The 19,213-nt window shown below is 41.5% G+C and overlaps 2 protein-coding genes across 2 annotated transcripts in view; both read right to left on the bottom strand.

The window, feature by feature from the left end:
• LOC123857349 (protocadherin gamma-C4) overlaps positions 1-13,137 on the bottom strand; it is a 283,181-nt gene extending 270,044 nt beyond the window's left edge. The window contains exon 1 of the mRNA XM_064596034.1: positions 10,249-13,137. Within this exon, the coding sequence (XP_064452104.1) occupies positions 10,249-12,669 (2,421 nt within the window). The 5' untranslated portion in view covers positions 12,670-13,137. The remainder of the gene's footprint in view (positions 1-10,248) is intronic.
• LOC123841826 (protocadherin gamma-A2-like) lies at positions 1,034-7,457 on the bottom strand. The gene has a single exon (XM_045871318.3). The coding sequence runs from the start codon at positions 4,196-4,198 to the stop codon at positions 1,739-1,741; it is 2,460 nt and encodes an 819-aa protein (XP_045727274.2). The 5' UTR covers positions 4,199-7,457; the 3' UTR covers positions 1,034-1,738.
• Positions 13,138-19,213: the final 6,076 nt, after the last annotated feature.

Below are 19,213 nucleotides of genomic sequence, written 5' to 3'. Positions count from 1 at the left end.
AGAAACATGACAGGAGTGAATCAGGGAAAAGGCCTGGATGTGAAAGAGAACGGTATGGCAATGTCTAGATGTGAGAGAGAAACCAAAGAACTTCAGGGTACTGGAAGTAGTTCACTTTGCCTAAATCTAGAGTGAGGGTGTTTTTTAAAAACCCAAACTGAAACTAGTAGGGATAAACTTTTGTTTTGTGTTCCAGAAATGCTTTCTCTGTATTTGTTTTTCTCTCCAAGCACAGAAATAGAAATATATTTGTCATTTCAAGCATGTACTGTTATAAACTTATCCATAAGGCATTTATTCTTATGAAGAGATAGTATAAACACTATAAGGAACTCTGTCTTTAATTTTTCTCAGTCTATACTTTATTTATTACCTAGAAGTAAAGATGTTATGATGTATTATTCCACAATAAGTTTCAGTTTTATCTCCTAGAGAATTATGTAATAGTAATAAAACACAAGAGACACATTGGCTTAGATCAGCTCTCCTCAAATGCCCTTAAGTATAATAAAAAATCACAGCACCTTGAAAGATGATAATACCATTAAACATAAGACTCGGTTAGTATATGATTACTTCCAAATCAAAATTTAAAATGATCCCAGTTATATAGAATATTAGTGTAGTCTTTGTTCTTCATTATTAAAAACATAACGAACATACTAAAAGCTAACTTGAAAAAAGGAATAAGGAAGGAAGACAGTGGTTGTGAGGGAGACTAAGATTAGGTGAGGGACTGGAAATATTTTTAAAACTGCTATGGTTAGGAATCTTTGAGAGGAGAAATGTATAAGGAGCATTTTTAGGGACAATTATTTGATATGGTCTCTGAATCCCTTGAGGATATATATTATTTTTAATGTTTGGAAGTACATGTGGTTTCCAGATATGAAAAAATAAAAACATCAAAGAGAAACATATTTACTATTACACTATCCATTTATTATAGAGCAAACAATAATTCAATCACTTTGAAGTAGTAGCTGTTAAGCAACAACTACTTTAGAAGTCATTAGGATTTTTAGCTAAGCTGAGATACCAAGACATACCTTCCTAAAACACAGTGAAGCATATTTATTTCTAAATTTCCATTTTTTAAATAGGGAAGGTCATACAAATCAAATAAAATGAAGAACCTCACTGCCAAACTGAAGGAAAAATATTAAAATTGAGTGAGAAGAAACTAACGTGTTTCATTACTCATAGATTAAAATATAAAACAAAAACCATGAATTTTAAAGCATTTGAGTAAACATAAAATTCAACTTTCATTTTTAAAAAATATCTTTTTATTTTATTTTTTAAAAAGTAAACTCTACCCCCAACATAGGGCTCAAACTCATGACCCGCCAAGATCAAGACTCCCATGGTTCACTGACTGAGCCAGCCAGGGGCCCCTCAACCTTCGTATTTTTAAGACAGAAAGAATTACTGACCCAGGTAGATGAGATGATTTCTCCAGGGATGGGAAAGAAAGTATGAGAAACCAGATATACCAGTTCCTAATGGAATGTTCTTTGATGACCTAAATAATATTCACCCCATACTAACTCCTGATTTATACTCATGATACAATGATTCTAGCCCCTCTTCCCCTTACAGGGTGTGAGCACTTAGAACTATTGAGAAATAGTTCACCAGGACTCATTTCCTAAGAATTGATATATTCACAAGGAAATATGAGAAATAGAAAAGATGTGGTAAACAATGGAGGCAGCTAAGTAAATAAATGTTTATTTTAGTAATAGCTACTAAGTATATTGTGAAGGGAATTTACCTGAGAAAATGTTTCTTCTTTATCTTCAAGTAAAGACTGCGGTGCTGATAGAAAATCCTTTTTCTCACAGCTCTCCTGGCTGATGAGCGTGTCCGCGTAGTTGGGCTGGGGGAAGATCACGTGACTCTCCCGCGAGTCCGCGGTCAGGGAGACCTCGTGGGAATAGGTCTGCAGGAAAGCCCGCACCCCGTCCACGCCCACAAAGTGCGAGGCCGGCACGCCCACCAGCCCGCCTCCGGAAGCCTGGAGCAGACGCGACGCGTGCCAGCGCCTCAGCCTGAGCGCCAGCAGCACGATGACAAAGGCCAGGAAGACGCACGAGACTGCCGCCACCGCCACCACCAGATACAGCGTGAGGTCCGAATCGTCCGGGTCGGCGGGGGTCCTGATGCTGCCCAGGTCGGCCAGGACGTCCGGGATGTTGTCGGCCACGGCCACGGTGAGCGTGACGGTGGCCGAGAGAGGGGGCTGGCCGTGGTCCTGCACCGCCACCACCAGGCTCTGCTTGAGCGCGTCTCTGTCCAGCAGGGCCCGCGCCGTGCGCACCTCGCCCGTGTGCAGCCCCACCGCGAAGAGCCCTGGCTCGCTCGCCTTGAGCAGGCGGTAGGACAGCCAGGCGTTCTGGCCCGAGTCTCGGTCCACCGCCACCACCTTGGTGACCAGGTAGCCGGGCTCTGCGGAGCGGGGCGCCAGCTCCACACCTGTGGAACCGTCGGTGGGGAGGGCGGGGTACAGGATTTCAGGCGCATTGTCGTTCTGGTCCAGCACGAATATGCTCAATGACACGTTGCTGCTGAGGGGCGGGTTCCCATTGTCCCACGCAGTCAACCACAGCTGCAAATCCTGGAACTGCTCATAGTCAAAGGAGCGCAACGCATACACGATACCGGTGTCAGAGTTGATGGAGATATAAGAGGACAGGGGTGCACCCTGAAGAGTGTCTTCAGTCAAAGAATAAGTTACATGGGCATTATCGTCACTGTCAGGGTCATGGGCCACCACAGAAATGATGGAGGCACCTCTGGGGTTGTTTTCAGGAATGTAGGCAGAGTAGGACATGTGGGGGAAGGTGGGTGGGTTGTCATTGATGTCTGCCACCTGCAACAAAATGTAAGCATCCTTGGACAGAGATGGTTTCCCTCCATCTTTAGCAGTCACAGTGACGTTATAAAAGGAAAACTGTTCCCTATCAAGGGCTCTGGTTGTAACCAGTCGGTGGTAATTGTCCACTGATCTTTCTAACTTGAAAGGAAGGTTCTCAGGGAGCGAACATGTGATAAATGCATTCTGCCCAGAGTCTCTGTCATGTACATTGAAAAGTGCAATTATGGTTCCTGGGGGAGAGTCTTCAGGAATTGAGCTAGTAGCAGATGTCATGTAAAATTCTGGGGCATTGTCATTCACATCCAGAACTGTCACAATAACCTTTGTCCTGGTCAGAAGGCCCGGACCATCCTGAGCTTCAATATCAATTTCATGGACTTTGGCATCCTCAAAATCTAGACTCTTTGTGATTGTTATATCTCCAGATGTCGACTCAAGCTCAAATACCTCTGGGGTTTCTCCCAGGGTTTTCTCTTGAAAATATGCCACTTGGGCATTGTATCCCTCATCTGTGTCAGTGGCGGTCACTGTGAGTATCCGGGTGCCTACGGGCATATTCTCAGGAACACTTACACGGTACTCGGGCTGTGTAAATATAGGGGCATTGTCGTTCACATCCAGGACGGTCACACAGATGCGGGAGGTGCCAGATCGGACCGGACTGCCCCCATCCAAAGCCACAAGGAGGAGGTAGTGAATGGCTTTTTCCTCACGGTCCAGGGCGCGCTCCAGCACCAGCTCAGGGTGCTTGTTCCCATCCACTCCGCTTCGCACATCCAGGGAGAAGTGGTCATTTGGGTTCAGTTCGTACTTCTGAAGGGTGTTTTCTCCTACGTCCGCATCATGCGCACTCTTTAGGGGAATTCGGAATCCTGGCGTAGTCATTTCACTTATTTTTAGCTCTAGTTCCTCTACTCCAAAGCGAGGGGCATTATCGTTAATATCTCTTATTTCCACCTCTACTGAATAAATGTTCAATTTGTCTTCCAGGAGTATGTTAAAATTCACCAGACACCGCGTGCTCTGAGCGCAGAGCTCCTCCCGGTCTATCCTGCCTGCGGTGACCAAGCTGCCACTTCTCAGATTCATAGCAAAAAGCTGCGACCTACCTCTGGAGATGATGCGGACTCCACGCTCTGCCAGTGCAGGGGGCTCCAGCCCCAGGTCCTTGGCGATGTCACCCACGAAGGAGCCTTTGTCAATCTCTTCTGGCACAGAATAGTGCATCTGCCCGGCTCCGACCTCCCACAAGACGACCAAAAGAAAGCAGAGCCGGATAAGCCTTCTGCACTGTGGCAACTTTTGCAGAACCGCCATTTCTTCTGCTACAATCTTCTCTCCCAGGCAACTTCCAGCATCCAGTGCGAGATTCCAGTCTTTATTCCTCAGGGTCTGAGGGGACCAGCATTCACAGGACCCAGGTCACTGTAGACAGAACTTTAAGCTGCTGAACTGATTTTTTTTTTTTTTTCCGTCCGGAAGCTTGGGGGCCAAATGCCCAGCCCTTTTTGTTGTGGGAACCGGAATGTTGGACTGATTGTCTTGCAGGCTTTTACTTCTAAGGTGGTCAGCAGCGACGCTCAGAGGCCTAAGTAATTTCTGCACCCTCTAAGGCAAACCCAAGTTATTTCTTGCTTGTTAGCTTTGTGACTTTCAAGTTGCTTTGACGAATCTTAGTTTTAAGATACCTTAGAAGTAGCTCTTTCAAGTCAGGAGTCTTTTTCTCAGAATTAATAAGAATGTGTATACAAATAGTATAGTAGTTGCTAGTAGTAGTTGCTAGGAAAGTATTACTACTGAACACTCAAGGCATTCATCAAGGCTACTGATGCCCTTGCTCCAAACATCTCCAACTTCTTATTTTATATTCAAAGGCAGTAAGATCAACTTTAGAACATTAGCTACATTATCTTCTAAGGTCACATATTTTGCATTTCTGTGCTTGGTGCCTTAGAATTTAACTTCAACATCTGTATTTTAAAAAATTGAATTATCAGACACTTAATTAGATGACTATTATATACCTGGCACTTTGCCTGATTGATGCTGGAGAAAGAAATGGTGAACCTGATGAACACAGTCCTTGTTCTGAGGCAGCTTACAGGATAGGCGAGGACACAGAAAACTAAATAGAGTATTTTAATAGAATATGTTAACTGCTACAAAGGTGGGAAACACTGGGCAATGGAAAGAGGTACATAAGAAGGGTATCCAACCTAGATCCAGGGGTCAGAACTTTTCCAAGACATTATTGAAGATGACTCCGGAAGGGTAGGAATGGGTGAAGAAGAGTCTGGAGTAGTGTTCTAGAACTTCAGTACAAATGCTTGGAGGTGAAAGGCCACATGGAACATTAAGGAAAGTGAAGGGGATTGTTCTTTGTTCTTTTTCTTTTTAAAGATTTTGTTTATTTGAGAGAGAGAGCACAAGCAAAGAGGAAGGTCAGAGGGAGAGGGCGAAGTAGACCCCCCACTGAGAAGGGAGCCTGACCTGGGGCTTGATCCCAGGACCCTGAGATCATGACCTGAGCCGAAGGCAGATGCTTAACTGACTGAGCCACTCAGGCACCCCTGTTCTTCTTTTTCTTGCTACTTCATATGAATTTTAGAATGGATTTTTTTTCTATTTCTGCCAAAAAAATCATTGGGATTTTGATAGGGATTGCACTGAATCTGTAGACTCCTTTGGTAGTCATATACGTTTTTGATAGGTACTCTATCAGGTTAAGGATGTTTCCTTCAATTCCTATTTAGCTAAATGATTTTAATCATGTGTTGAATATTCTCAAGAGCTTTATTATGCCTCTATTTAAATGAATATGTAGCTTTTTATCTTTAATCTCTTAATATGGAGTTTTGCATTATTAGATTTTCTTATATTGGAATATCCTTGCATTCCGAAAATAAACCCTACTTAGTCATAAGTTATAAATATTATTTCTAAATATATGGTAGATAAGGTTTGATAATATCTTAATTAAGATTTTAAATCAACATTCTTAAATGAAATTGCCCACTTCTGGTCTCACTTCAGTCTGTTTATCTTTTGGTTTCTTCCTTGTTGTATTTTTTTCATTTTAGCTTTTATCCATTCCTCTGAGAATGGAAAAAATTGGAAACAAGTGGTATCAACTCACCTTGTTTTCTAGTAGGGCCTCTACTTTTTTAGATTTTAAAAATCTTTTCATCAACATCGTTTTGATGCTTTCAAGTCTCATTAAATAACTGTTCAATATCCCTTACTGCAGCTATCTAAAGACTTACCTGTTCTTTGTTTTTGACAATAGCTGGTTTTACTCTGTATATTATTTCCTACTCGTGCTTCTTGCTTTGAATTAAGTTGTTTTCTTTCTTCTTGTCCAAGTCTTTGTTTTTAATCAGAATTTGGGGTTTTCTTGTAGAATCTTTAAAAAGAATTTTAGTCATGCCATCTGCCTATTCTATATTAGTCCTAGCATTGGACTTGACAGAATTTTAATTTCTCCCCACTGGTCTCAGTATGACTTTTATTATCTGCTTTTAATTGCTTCATCATCAGAATTCTTCCTTGTTTGTATATTAATAATTTATACTCTTAGCTTTGTTATTTTTCCCATTATTTTTTAAAGTTTATGCTGATACAATGGTTTTTGTTTGCCTTGTTTCTTGAGTGTCTTGCTAAATTCACTTATTTTAAATAATTAGTTTTGCTCTCATTTATTTTATTTGTCTATAAATTTACCCCTAGGTACTCTTTTAGCTGTATTCCACAATTTTATTTTATTTTTTTATTATTCTATTTTTTTATATTTTATTTTATTTTATTTTATTTTATTTTATCTTATTTTATTTATTTTATTCTAGTAGGCTCCACATCCAACATGGGGCTCGAACTCATGACCCTGAGATCAAGAGTTGCATGTTCAACTGATTGAGCCAGCCAGGTGTCCCTGTATTCCAGAGTTTTAAATAATATTTTAATTTTTGTTCCTTTCTATATAGTTCTTATTTCCATTGTGATTTTTTTAAATCCAAGAGTAATTTAGGGGTATAGATTTAAGTGTCCAAACTTCTTTTTTGTTTCCTTTTACTATTTTTAAATGTTTGCTTTGTAATTTTTCAGCTTTATTGAGGTATAATTAATAAATAAAATTGTAAGATATTTAAAGTGTACAATGTAATGATATCATATATGCATACATTGTGAAAGGATTCCCCCTATTGATTTAATTAACACATCCATCACCTCAAATATTTACTTCTTTGTATGTGTGAGAACACTGAAGTTCTCTCTGAAGAAATTTCTATTATACAATACAATACAATATTATCAACTGTAGTCTCCATGTTATACAGTAGATACTCAGGCTTTCTTCTTCTTTTTTTCTAAAGATCTTCTTTATTTATTTGACAGAGAGAGAGATCACAAGCAGGCAGACAGGCAGGCAGAGGGAGAGGGAGAAGGAGGCTCACCGAGCAGGGAGCCCGATGTGGGACTCCAACCTAGGACCCTGGGATCATGACCTGAGCCAAAGGCAGACGCTTAATGACTGAGCCACCCAGGCACCCCAGGCCTTATTCATCTTACTGCTGAAAGTTTGTACCCTTTTACCTACCTCTCCCTATTTTCCCCACCCCAGCTTTGTGAATTAAGTACATGTTATAAGGCATGTAGATTATTGGTACTTTGAAATTTGCTCCTGTTTTTGTGATGACTATGTAGTAAATTGCTGTAGATTCCATATATTCATGTAAAGAATGGCTATTCTGTATTTGTTGTGCATAGGATTCTGTACAGATTTATTAGATCAAGCTTATAGATTCTGTTGTTCAAATTTTCTGTATGCTTAGTAATTCTGGGCTGTGGGGTATAGTATTTCTTATGGAATTAAGTTTAAATCTCCTGGTATTATTTTCAAAGCTATATTGTTCAGTGATGGGAGCTTATTTTTTTTATATCTTTTTGTTTGTCTGTTTCTTTGTAACTATGATCAGTTCATTAAAAAAAATCACCATTAATGTTTGTTGTCTTAAACACTACTTTGCTGTTATATTAAAATTGACATGACTGCTTTCTTTTGTGTGTGTACATATATATTTTTATTTTCACTATTTCAGTGTAATTTTGTTTTAAGCATGTATCTTGTTGGCAGAATATAGATAGATTTAAAAAATCATCCAACTTGGTAATCTCTGTATTTTAATAGGTAAACTTAGCTCATTTATATATGCATAAAAGCAAAATTTTAAATTAATAGGAGCTGAGAAAATCCAGAATTGAAATAGCTGATGATTTATTTATTTGTGTGAGAGAGAGAAAGCACATGCACACGGGGAGGGGCAGAAGGAGAGGGAGAGAGAGAATCCTCAAGCAGACTCCCCGCTGAGCGTGGAGCTCACCAGAGGGATCCATCCCAGGACCCTGAGGTCATGACCTGAGCTGAAACCAAGAGTGGATGCTTAACCAACTGAGCTACCCAGGTGCCCCATGAAATAACTTATGTAATTGAGAATGTACTCCAAACAGAAAATAAAAATAAAAAATCAACACTTAGACATATAGCAAGGATGAGAGAAATTTTTTAAAAACCATCAGACAGAAAACAGAGATACCTTAAAGATAATGACAATTTGTTGAAAGTATCTCATTAGCAACAATAACTCCAGAAGACAATGTTTCAACATTTTGGTTTGTAGATTTATTTTAAGTGGAAGAGTTTCTTAATTGCTCTCTCTCTTCTACTTTCTCTCCCTCTCCCTCCCTCCTGGGTTGAGGGTTTTGTCTCTTATGGTTTTGAAATTGTTTTTATTGCAGGTCCTAGGCCATAAGTAGGTCTTAATGGTGTGCAGCAATAGTACTGTGAATATTACAGCTCATGTCTAAGAGACTTATTGTTCATTTTCTCAAGCCAGCATCTGTATCCACTTCTCTACTTTGGTCTGCAGGTTGCAAAAAGTCAGGACCACAGGAATTTGTAGGCAGCATTTTAATGCAAGTTCTCCCTGTTTTAGCTAGCTGAGGGGCCAAACTGCTTATTTTAGATTTAAGTAGTAAGTCTGTAGTAAGTCTGGCTCGGGTTCCTTGTTTAGCCTGAAGCACTTTGTCCCTGTTACAGTGCTGGAACAACCTCCTGACCGTCAATGCCTGCATCTAAGCCAAGACTGGAATTCCCACAGCTTTATCCTGGCCCATCACTTTCTGTTCCATCTTTGGCCCACGTATATATTTTATCTGTTATTTGTGCCTTACCATGCTTTCTATTTCTTCTTTTTATTGTTTGTATATCTCTTTAATTTATTGGAGTAGAGTAAGTTTGTCAAAGCATGGACTTACTCCCTTATGATACATGTCTTGAGAAGAGTTAACACACACATTAAAATGGACTATATACTTGGTTTTTGTTAGTCGCTTCCATTATAGGCATAATATACAACTCAGGAGGCTTTGAAACTACTTCTCAAGTTGCATAGTAAATTTTCTGTCATTCATTTTATTACCTCATTTCATAAGTTACTTAAACATCTAATGTATTCTTCAGAATACATAAAATATCTCAAAATAAAAGATGAAACAAAGGGCTAAGATATTCAACAAAAAAATCACAACCTATATATATTCCTATAATTTAATCCTAACACAACTAAAAGAATACTTTAGACAACCTTTACCTCTTCAAATGTCCCCAGTTAAAACAGGCCTTGCCAGATGACATTTATATTAAATTTAGGGATAAATTAGTATTTATAACTGAGAGAAATTGGAAAACATTATTAGTCACATAAATATTGGTGGATCTGATAGTTAAGCGTCTGAGCTCTGGGTGGCTCAGATAGTTAAGCGTCTGCCTTCAGCTCAGGTAATGATCCCAGGGTCCTGTGATTGAGCCCCACATGGGGCTCCTTGCTCAGCGGGAAGCCTGCTCCTCCCTCTCCCTCTGCCTGCTGCTTCCCCTGCTTGTACACACACTCTCTCTGTCAAAAATAAATAAAACCTTAAAAAAAAAATTGGTGGATCTTTTCTAGTTAAACCTTATCCTTGCCAGATAAGAGAATGGTAAAACAAGAAGAATTAAATTATTTGGCCAGAGGAAAGCAAGAAAATATTATAAGTCATATCTTCTTGTTTCTGATGCGATGCTCTTTCCACAACCAAGATAGCACCTCACACATACTCTTCATCCCAACCACCTACATTATAGTTATTTACAGTCTCCTTTTCTATGAAAAAGCAATTATAATTATACTGGGATATAAACATTTAATAATTTCCCAGAATCTGTAAATAGAAATCTACAAAAATATGTGGGAAATAGAACTGTTAGTAGTAAAGAGTGACAGTAAGTAAACTCAGTAATTCTTTTTACCTAGATAAATTTACAAAAAGTTTACCTGAGAAAATGTTTCCTTTCTGTCTTCAAGTAAATCCTGAGTTACCAAAAGAGGCTCGCTTTTCCCACAGCTCTCCTGGCTGATGAGCGTGTCCGCGTAGTTGGGCTGGGGGAAGATCACGTGACTCTCCCGCGAGTCCGCGGTCAGGGAGACCTCGTGGGAATAGGTCTGCAGGAAAGCCCGCACCCCGTCCACGCCCACAAAGTGCGAGGCCGGCACGCCCACCAGCCCGCCTCCGGAAGCCTGGAGCAGACGCGACGCGTGCCAGCGCCTCAGCCTGAGCGCCAGCAGCACGATGACAAAGGCCAGGAAGACGCACGAGACTGCCGCCACCGCCACCACCAGATACAGCGTGAGGTCCGAATCGTCCGGGTCGGCGGGGGTCCTGATGCTGCCCAGGTCGGCCAGGACGTCCGGGATGTTGTCGGCCACGGCCACGGTGAGCGTGACGGTGGCCGAGAGAGGGGGCTGGCCGTGGTCCTGCACCGCCACCACCAGGCTCTGCTTGAGCGCGTCTCTGTCCAGCAGGGCCCGCGCCGTGCGCACCTCGCCCGTGTGCAGCCCCACCGCGAAGAGCCCTGGCTCGCTCGCCTTGAGCAGGCGGTAGGACAGCCAGGCGTTCTGGCCCGAGTCTCTGTCCACCGCCACCACCTTGGTGACCAGGTAGCCGGGCTCTGCGGAGCGGGGCGCCAGCTCCACGCCTGTGGAACCGTCGGTGGGGAGGGCGGGGTACAGGATTTCGGGAGCGTTGTCGTTCTGGTCCAGCACAAACAGGCTCAGCGACACATTGCTGCTGAGAGGCGGGTCCCCGCTGTCACAAGCCATCACTCTCAGTTGAAGGTCCCGGAACTGCTCATAGTCGAAGGATCGCAAGGCATATAAAACGCCAGTGTCTGAGTTGATGGAAACATACGAAGACAGAGGCGCCCCCTGGATGGTGTCCTCCACCAAGGAGTAAGTGACTAGTGCATTCTCATTGCTGTCGGCATCATGGGCTTTTGCAGAGAAGAGGGAGGCACCTCGGGGATTGTTTTCCAGAATGAAGGTAGAGTAGGAGTCCTGGGGAAAAACAGGGGGATTGTCATTGATATCTGTCACTTGCAGTGAAATGTGGGTTTCAGTAGATAGAGCTGGAGTTCCCTGATCTGTTGCTGTTACTGTGATGTTGTACCTGGAGGTAATTTCTCTGTCCAGAGTTCTTTCTGTCACTAAATGGTAATAATTATCATCCAACTTTTCTAATTTAAAGGGTAGATTTCCAGGAATGGAACATGTAGTGTTACCATTGTCTCCAGAGTCCTGGTCATGCACACTGATAAGAGCAATTATAGCTCCAGGAGGAAAGTCTTCTGGGACTGAAGTGGTGACAGAGGTCATGGTCACCTCTGGGGCATTATCATTTATGTCCAGAACTTTGACCAGCACCTTAGCTCTGGCCATGAGGCCTGCACCATCCTGAGCCTGAATTTCCATTGAATAAATTTTGTATTCTTCAAAATCCAGGGCTTCTTTATTGGATATTTCTCCTGTGTAAGAATTCAACTGAAATATCTGGGCTATTTTGTGGTCTATATTGTGAAATGAGTATGTTACTTCCCCATTGGCTCCTTCATCTGGGTCAGTAGCTTTGACCATAAGCAGCTGAGTACCCAGCGGCACATTCTCTGGGACACTCATGTGGTACTGTGCTTGAGTAAATGCTGGAGGGTTGTCATTTGCATCTACCACCTGAACATGAATGCGGAGGGTTCCTGAACGGACTGGATTGCCCCCATCAGAGGCTGTGAGGAGGAGGTGGTGCACAACTTCTTCTTCCCTATCCAGGGGACTCTGCAGCACCATCTCTGGTTGTTGGGATCCATCAGCTCCCTTTTGCACATCCAGGGAGAAATGAGGATTGGAGCTGAGCTGGTAGCTCTGTAGTGAATTCACACCCACATCAAGGTCTTGCCCAAAAGGTAGAGGGATCCTGGTACCTGGAGTGGTTATTTCGTTCATTTTAAATTCCACTTCATCTAACTGAAATTGGGGAGCGTTGTCATTAATATCAATTATTTCCACTTCAACAGGGAAAAGCTTCATTTTATCCTCTACCAAGATGTTAAAACTCACTAGACACTGCACACTCTGAGCACAGAGCTTCTCCCGGTCTATCCTGCCCGCTGTGACCAAGCTGCCACTTTGAGGGTTCAGAGCAAAAAGCTGCGTCCTACCTCTAGAGATGATGCGAACTCTGCGCTCTGTGAGCTCCTGAGGTTGTAGCCCCAGGTCTTCAGCGATGTTGCCCACGAAGAAAGCTTTGTCTGTCTCTTCTGGCACCAGGTATCGGATCTTCCCGGCCCAAGCTTCCAACGACAGCCCCAGAAAAAGGCACAGCAGGAACAGCTCGCTGCAGCTGGGCTGCTTCCCTCGAATCACCATTGCTCTCTCGCTTCGTAGTTTACTCCCAGTCTGGTACCAGGAGTATTGTTTCTCTGTTACTCTAAGCCTAAATTAACCGAATTTTCGGGAGATTTCAGAGCGGAAAGTGGTGCAGAAGTAGGGTCCGGGAAGCTTCAGGGAAACTGTTTTCAATCTGGCGGTGATGGAGGTTCTAAGAAGCTTTTTTTTTTTTTTTTTTTTCCTTTTGGGGTGTGTGTGCGCACGCGCTGCCTGTGTCTCCCAGACTGGTGAACAGCGGCGCCCAGAGTCCTCACCAGTTACTACACTCCTAGATAATACTGAAACTTAGCCTTCTTGTTAACCTCATCTATCTTTCCTTAAGTCTTAGTTTATTGCCAAGGAAGTAGTTATTCATTCTACAGTATATGCATGAAAACGAGAAACTACTATGTTTATTTAATTAATCATACCTAACTGTTACTAAATTGCAATATACAGTAGAGTCTCAGTATACCTAAGCTATCTGCTTTCTCTTCAGGTAATATAATCACAGGGGACAAAAATCATAGCTCTGCTTCTCTAGTATATCTTGACCACTTGACAGTTTCTCAGGCCACATAGAAGAGCAACTGCCCTTTGACTGGAGAATGAAAAAACTAGGGTATAAATAAACTTTTAGAATGTAAGCTAGACTTTTAAAAATTGGATTGTCCATTTTCTTTCCATTGTGCTTTGAATACTTATCAGAAACCTTTGAATTTTGAAGGACGTGTTTTACCCATATCCTTATTTTTTCTCTTTTCTGAAGTGTGTATGTACTATGTGGATTTCAAAAGACCTTTAATTCACTCAAAGGTAATATATTTTGAATAGAGTAACATTGCGCTCTTGGAATTTCATTGGAAAATGTCATATGAGTATCTAATTTAGACTTCAAATTTAAGAGACACAAGAGGTAGTGATATTCTCCTTCAAAACTTAAAAGGAAATGGCCACATCTTTATTTTTAGACAGGCCATTAAAATAATATGCATTCTCCTAAAATCACACTTAATATTTTCCCCAAGAGAAATTGGTTTTCTTAATAGCAAGATTTTTAAACTAGATTGCCTTCCTTCTTTTACTCATTGAAAAATTAGTAAAAGTTTACTAACTAAAATGTCTTGAGGCTTTGAGTGATTTATCTTTACCCAAAAGTTAGGGAAGAATGTTCTCTGCATTCCAGAGGTTAACATTTCTGGAACAAATTGGGCCAGATACCGGCAGTCAGCCTATGGACATGACTGAGAAAGGTCCAGAAAATAAGGTAACAAAGGTCACAATAATAGTTCTTGGAAAGAGAATATCCATTCCTGTGTAACCAAATCTATAGGTTTCTCAGCTTCTCAAAACAAATATATGGAGTCCAAAGGCAGAAACTTAAAGATTCAGTGAACCTCTTTAAGTATTGCAAGGAACGGACTTTTTAGCAGAAAATATAAGTTTTTAGAATGTACACCATAGGCACAAACTTTTCACCAATGGGACTGTCTGGGCAAACAAAAGAAATTTAAAAAACACACAGAAACTAGAAAGTGAATTTGTAGAGCTTCTCCTCCTCCAACAACAGCAAAAACCAAGCAGAGTTGATTTATAACAGGATATTTACAAAATAAAAGTGTTAAAACTCACAGGTAAATATTTGAATCCAATGTAATATTGAAGGTTGCAGTGCAGGCACCACAGAGAATATCCAGTTAAAAGATGTTTCTTGAGTTAAAGAAATTAAGAATTTGCAATATCTGAAGCCACAAAAAGATTGTAGAAATAGGGCCAATCTCACTTGCTGAAGTAGAAGCAACTCCAAATCTAGGCCTGGACCAAAGACCGGACTGAAAGTAGGGCTGGAGGAGCCTCACAGGACCAGGGTAATGGCCAGAAGCACTGTGAGAAGAGCACAGATACAAAGGACAAGGCCACAACCAGGTAAAACTGTAGCTCTGTCTGCCTGGCAGCAGGTACCAGGCCATTGCTGAGTTCTGGCAGCAACTCCTCTAAACTGTAGGCAAAGACCAGCGATAGCATGATGACTGTTGGTATTGTGTGCAGTGACCAGCAAGCCCTGTAGAGCAGCGTCTCTGCTGCCCACAGGACCACAGCGCTAATCTTACTCTTGTGCCTCCCTAGGCTGAAGAATCAAATTAGCTGCTCTGAAGCGTGTAATAGGATAGCCCGGCAAAGCTCTTCAGTTGACATCCACCTTGGTGACCAGGTAGCCAGTTGCACTGGGCATGGTGCCACATCAAAGAGGGCATGACTTCTGGCTGCAGCTCCTGGTACAGTGCTGCCTGTGCATTTCCGTTGTGGTGGTCCACCATCACAAGGAGCCTGCAGTGAACATCATCATGCTCTGCACTTACTGACGCTGGCTGACGACGCACGCAGTACTGGGTTGCTGGTCAGGAAGAAATAGGCACAGAGGGCCCCATGTCTGGGTAAGAAGCACTAAAGTGTGCGATGGAGGCTTTGAGCAGGTGTTCTCATTCTCTTGGGCCATATAAGAGGCCTGCTGGAGAACAAGAGCACTTTTGTTGATGGGGGTGATATGCAGGGTGATGCTTGTGCTGGAGGAGAGGGAGAGCCTGTCCTTGGTGGCTCTGGTGGTGATACTGTACTTCACGTACTGCTCCCAGTTTAGAATTCCTTCTGCCTGTAGCTTAGAAAGAATTACATAGTAATTCTTTTTTTTTTTTTTAAGGATTTTTATTTATTTATCTGACAGAGAGACACAGCGAGAGAGGGAACACAAGCAGGGGGAGTGGGAGAGAGAGAAGCAGGCTTCCTGCAGAGCAGGGAGCCTGATGAGGGGCTCGATCCCAGGACCCTGGGATCATGACCTGAGCCAAAGGCTTAACGACGGAGCCACCCAGATGCCCCCATAGTAATTCTTATAGGTGAATTGTTTGTATGTTTATTACTTCCTATAATATCTTTTATCTCTCCATTGTTTTGGCTTGGGCAACCAGAGTTCTTGCCTTGACTGGAGAGCCAGCTGAAAGTTGTCTGCCCAGCACTGTAGTTCTCAACCTCCATTTCAATCAGGATTCTAAATGCACCCTTAAACTGCCTCCAATCTTCTCTTCTACTGAATGATGCAACTGTCATGCTCCAAAATCAAAGATGGTACTATAGTTACTGGATGGTAGATATTTGCTGTATGCCCTGTGAAACTATGTAGTAAGTGTAGGGGAACTCTACCTTAAGGGTGTCATCTAAGTCAGTGGGGAACCACCTGAAGAATGCAGAGGATGTGGTAGAGGGCAGGTAGGCTCCGCTGTACTCCTTGTGGCTCAGTATGGGAGGACTGGCATTAGCATCCATCTCCTATATCTTGCCATGAGCTGTTCCTACTGCTCCCCACCACTAAGTGGCGGCAGCTCTATTCCTTTGGTCCATTCCTGCCCTAGTCATCTCTTTTACTTGTGGGGACTAGGGAGATGGCTATTAAAATTAATGTGATAAATTCATAGAGAATTACTTGCAGGATCCAAACATACTGAGGTTTAAAGAGGGAACTATGCTACTCTTAAGATGTTTCCCACAATTTTCAAAACAAAATGTCTGTATTAAAAGCCATAAATTATTTATATCCAGGGAGAATACATTTATATGAAAAGCATTTATGGGATTTCCAGGGAGGGTTTCAGATTCAAGAGCCTAAAGACTTCCTTTAGCATATCTGCTAGATCTAGCCTGTCATTCTTGAGTTCTTCCCTGCTGTCCTCGCTGGCGGTAAAGAGAGGCTTCCCAGCACTCACCCGAAGTTCCAATCACCGAGACGCACACCTTTGCCCAGATTCTCCACTTTTAAACCACCGGCTTTTCTTCTGGAATCTCGCAGCGCATCTGATGTGTAGTTTACTAGGCTGAACAAAGACATCAGTAAGGGAAACCGCTTCCTGCCCACGGTGCGCCTTCCCTGCAGAGGTCTTCTTAGCTCTTCTTGATGCTGCTTCTCAGATCTTAATCCACCTTGCCATGGTGGCTCTCAGAATACAAAGGTGCGCTGGAGAGAAAAGGCAGCACTTCACTCCCGTCATTAAACATCCTGGCGTTCCTGATCCAGGATATTTGGAAAAGATGGTGGGAGAGAAGGTGTTTGGAATCCACTCCAGATGCATTTCACAAGTCGGCGGGGAGCACTGGGTCAGAATGCCAATGGATTGCTTTGTTTCACTTTAGCCTCGGATTGGGAGACAGCGGCACCCAGAGGCCTGGTACTATATCTACCGCATGTTATTTCTCAGTCAGGAGACTCTATTTGCTTTATTTCCAGGAGTTATTTTAGACAAAGACTGCAAGTCATTATTTATTTTTGACAAAATATTAAAAAATGGACTTTTCACAACATTTAAACCAAGCACTTTTATTAAAATTCATCAACTTAAAATAATTCATACAGAATTTTCCCTCTCGGTATTTCCTTTTGAGGACGATACACTACTGAAGCTTCTTTTCCTTAAAAAGATTTTTCCTCAAGAAATTATCTATTGTAAAAAGAATTTTTCATTCCAAAAATTTCTTACTGTAAATTCTATAATAAAAATTTTTTACTATACAACAGTAGAAAATACTGATAAAAATTTTAAATCACCAGTCATAAATTGGAGGGGGAGATGCACCATGAGAGACGATGGACTCTGAAAAACAAACTGAGGGTTCTAGAGGGGAGGGGGGTGGGAGGATGGGTTAGCCTGGTGATGGGTATTAAAGAGGGCACGTTCTGCATGGACCACTGGGTGTTATACGCAAATAATGAATCATGGAACACTACACCAAAAACTAATGATGTAATGTATGGTGATTAACATGACATAATAAAAAAAAAAAGCAGGTAAAAACCATAAAATCACCAGTAATTATATAATCATTATATCATATTTGACGACTACTCATACTTTGTTAAGTACATAATACTTTTTTCTTTTTTATTGTGGTAATATACACATAACATAAAATTTAACATTTTAACCACTTTTTAAACAATTTTAAGGGCACAGTTCAGTGGTATTAAAATACATTCATAATGTTGTGCAACCATTACTACCATCCATCTCCAGAACCCTTGTGGAGGTCCCATCTTGTAAGACTGAAACCCATACCTAATAACCTAATAACTCTTCATTCTCCACTCTCTCCAGCCCCTGGCAAACACCATCTATTTTCTATGATTTTGGCTACTCTAAATACCTCATACAAGTGGAATCAAGCAGTATTTATCATTTTATGACTGGTGTATTTCCATAGCATAATATCCTTAAAGTTCATCTGTGTTGTAGCATATGTTAAAATTTCCTTCCTTTTTAAGGCTGAACAATATTCCATTGTATGTAGACCACATTTTGCTTATCCATTCATCTATTGATGGATACTTGGGTTACTTCTAAATTTTAGCTACTATGAATAATATTGCTATGAGGATGGGTGTACAAATGTCTCTTTGAGACTCTGCTTTCAATTCTTTTGGGCATATACCGAGAAGTGGAATTGCTGAATCATGTGGTAATTCTATTTTTAATTTTTTGAGGAAATTGCACACTGTTTTCCACAGTGGCTATACCATTTTACATTCCCACCAACAATGCACAAGGGTTTCAAATATTTCACATCCCCATCAACATATATTTTGGGTTTTTTATAGTAGCCATCCTAATGGGTGTAAGGTGGTATCTCATTGTTTTGATTTGCATTTCCCTAACAATTAATGATGTGAGCATCTTTTCATGTGCTTATTGTCCACTTGTAACTTTTTTGGAATTACACATATGCCATTATAACCCCCCAAATAATCAGCTCTTTCATGGATACTACTGGTAGCTTATATAGACTGGTATTTGTGTCCCCTCAAAATTCTTGCGTTGAAACCTAATCCCTATAGTGTGATGGTATCTGGAGGTAGGGCTTTGGTGAGGTGATTAGGTCATGAGGGTGCAGTCTTCATGAATGGCTTTAGTGCTTTGTAAAAGAAGCTGCAGAGAACTCCCTCACCCCTTCCACCATGTGAGTTACAGTAAAAAGACTGCGGTTTATGAACCCAGAAGCTTGCCCTCACCCAGACACCAAATCAGCTGGCACCTTTATCTCCAACTTCTCAGGCTCCAGAACTAAGAAATAAATTTCTGTTGTTTACAAGCCACTCAGTTCATGGTATTTTGTTACAGTATCCCAAATGGACTAAGACAGTTATCCATGCCCTTTGCTCTCTTCTGACATTTTCTTTTTTAGTTTAGAGGCCCATCCTCTGAAACGGGAAGCTAAACCTTATTCATAGTTATAATAGGTTCTAATAGATCTAAACCAATAATGATAGTCTCATTCCTCTTGCCAGTTTACTTAGGAATACAGACTTAATAAGATGACTCAACCATGGTACTATTTTGAGCCAGATAACTCTTTGTTGTGGGGAAGAAAGCTGTTCTGTGTATTGTAGGATATTTAGCAGCATTCCTGACCTCTACACACTAGATACCAGTAGACCGACTCCCATAGTTGTGACAATCAAAAATGTCTTCAGACATTACCAAATGTCACCTCCTCCCCACCA

The sequence above is a fragment of the Mirounga angustirostris genome, unplaced genomic scaffold (genome assembly GCF_029215605.1).
Source record: "Mirounga angustirostris isolate CCGP_5_RB_7025 unplaced genomic scaffold, mMirAng1.0.hap1 SCAF_7, whole genome shotgun sequence".
NCBI lineage: Eukaryota > Metazoa > Chordata > Mammalia > Carnivora > Phocidae > Mirounga > Mirounga angustirostris.
Note: the sequence above shows the minus strand (reverse complement) of the source record. Positions and strands in the feature narration are given on the sequence as shown.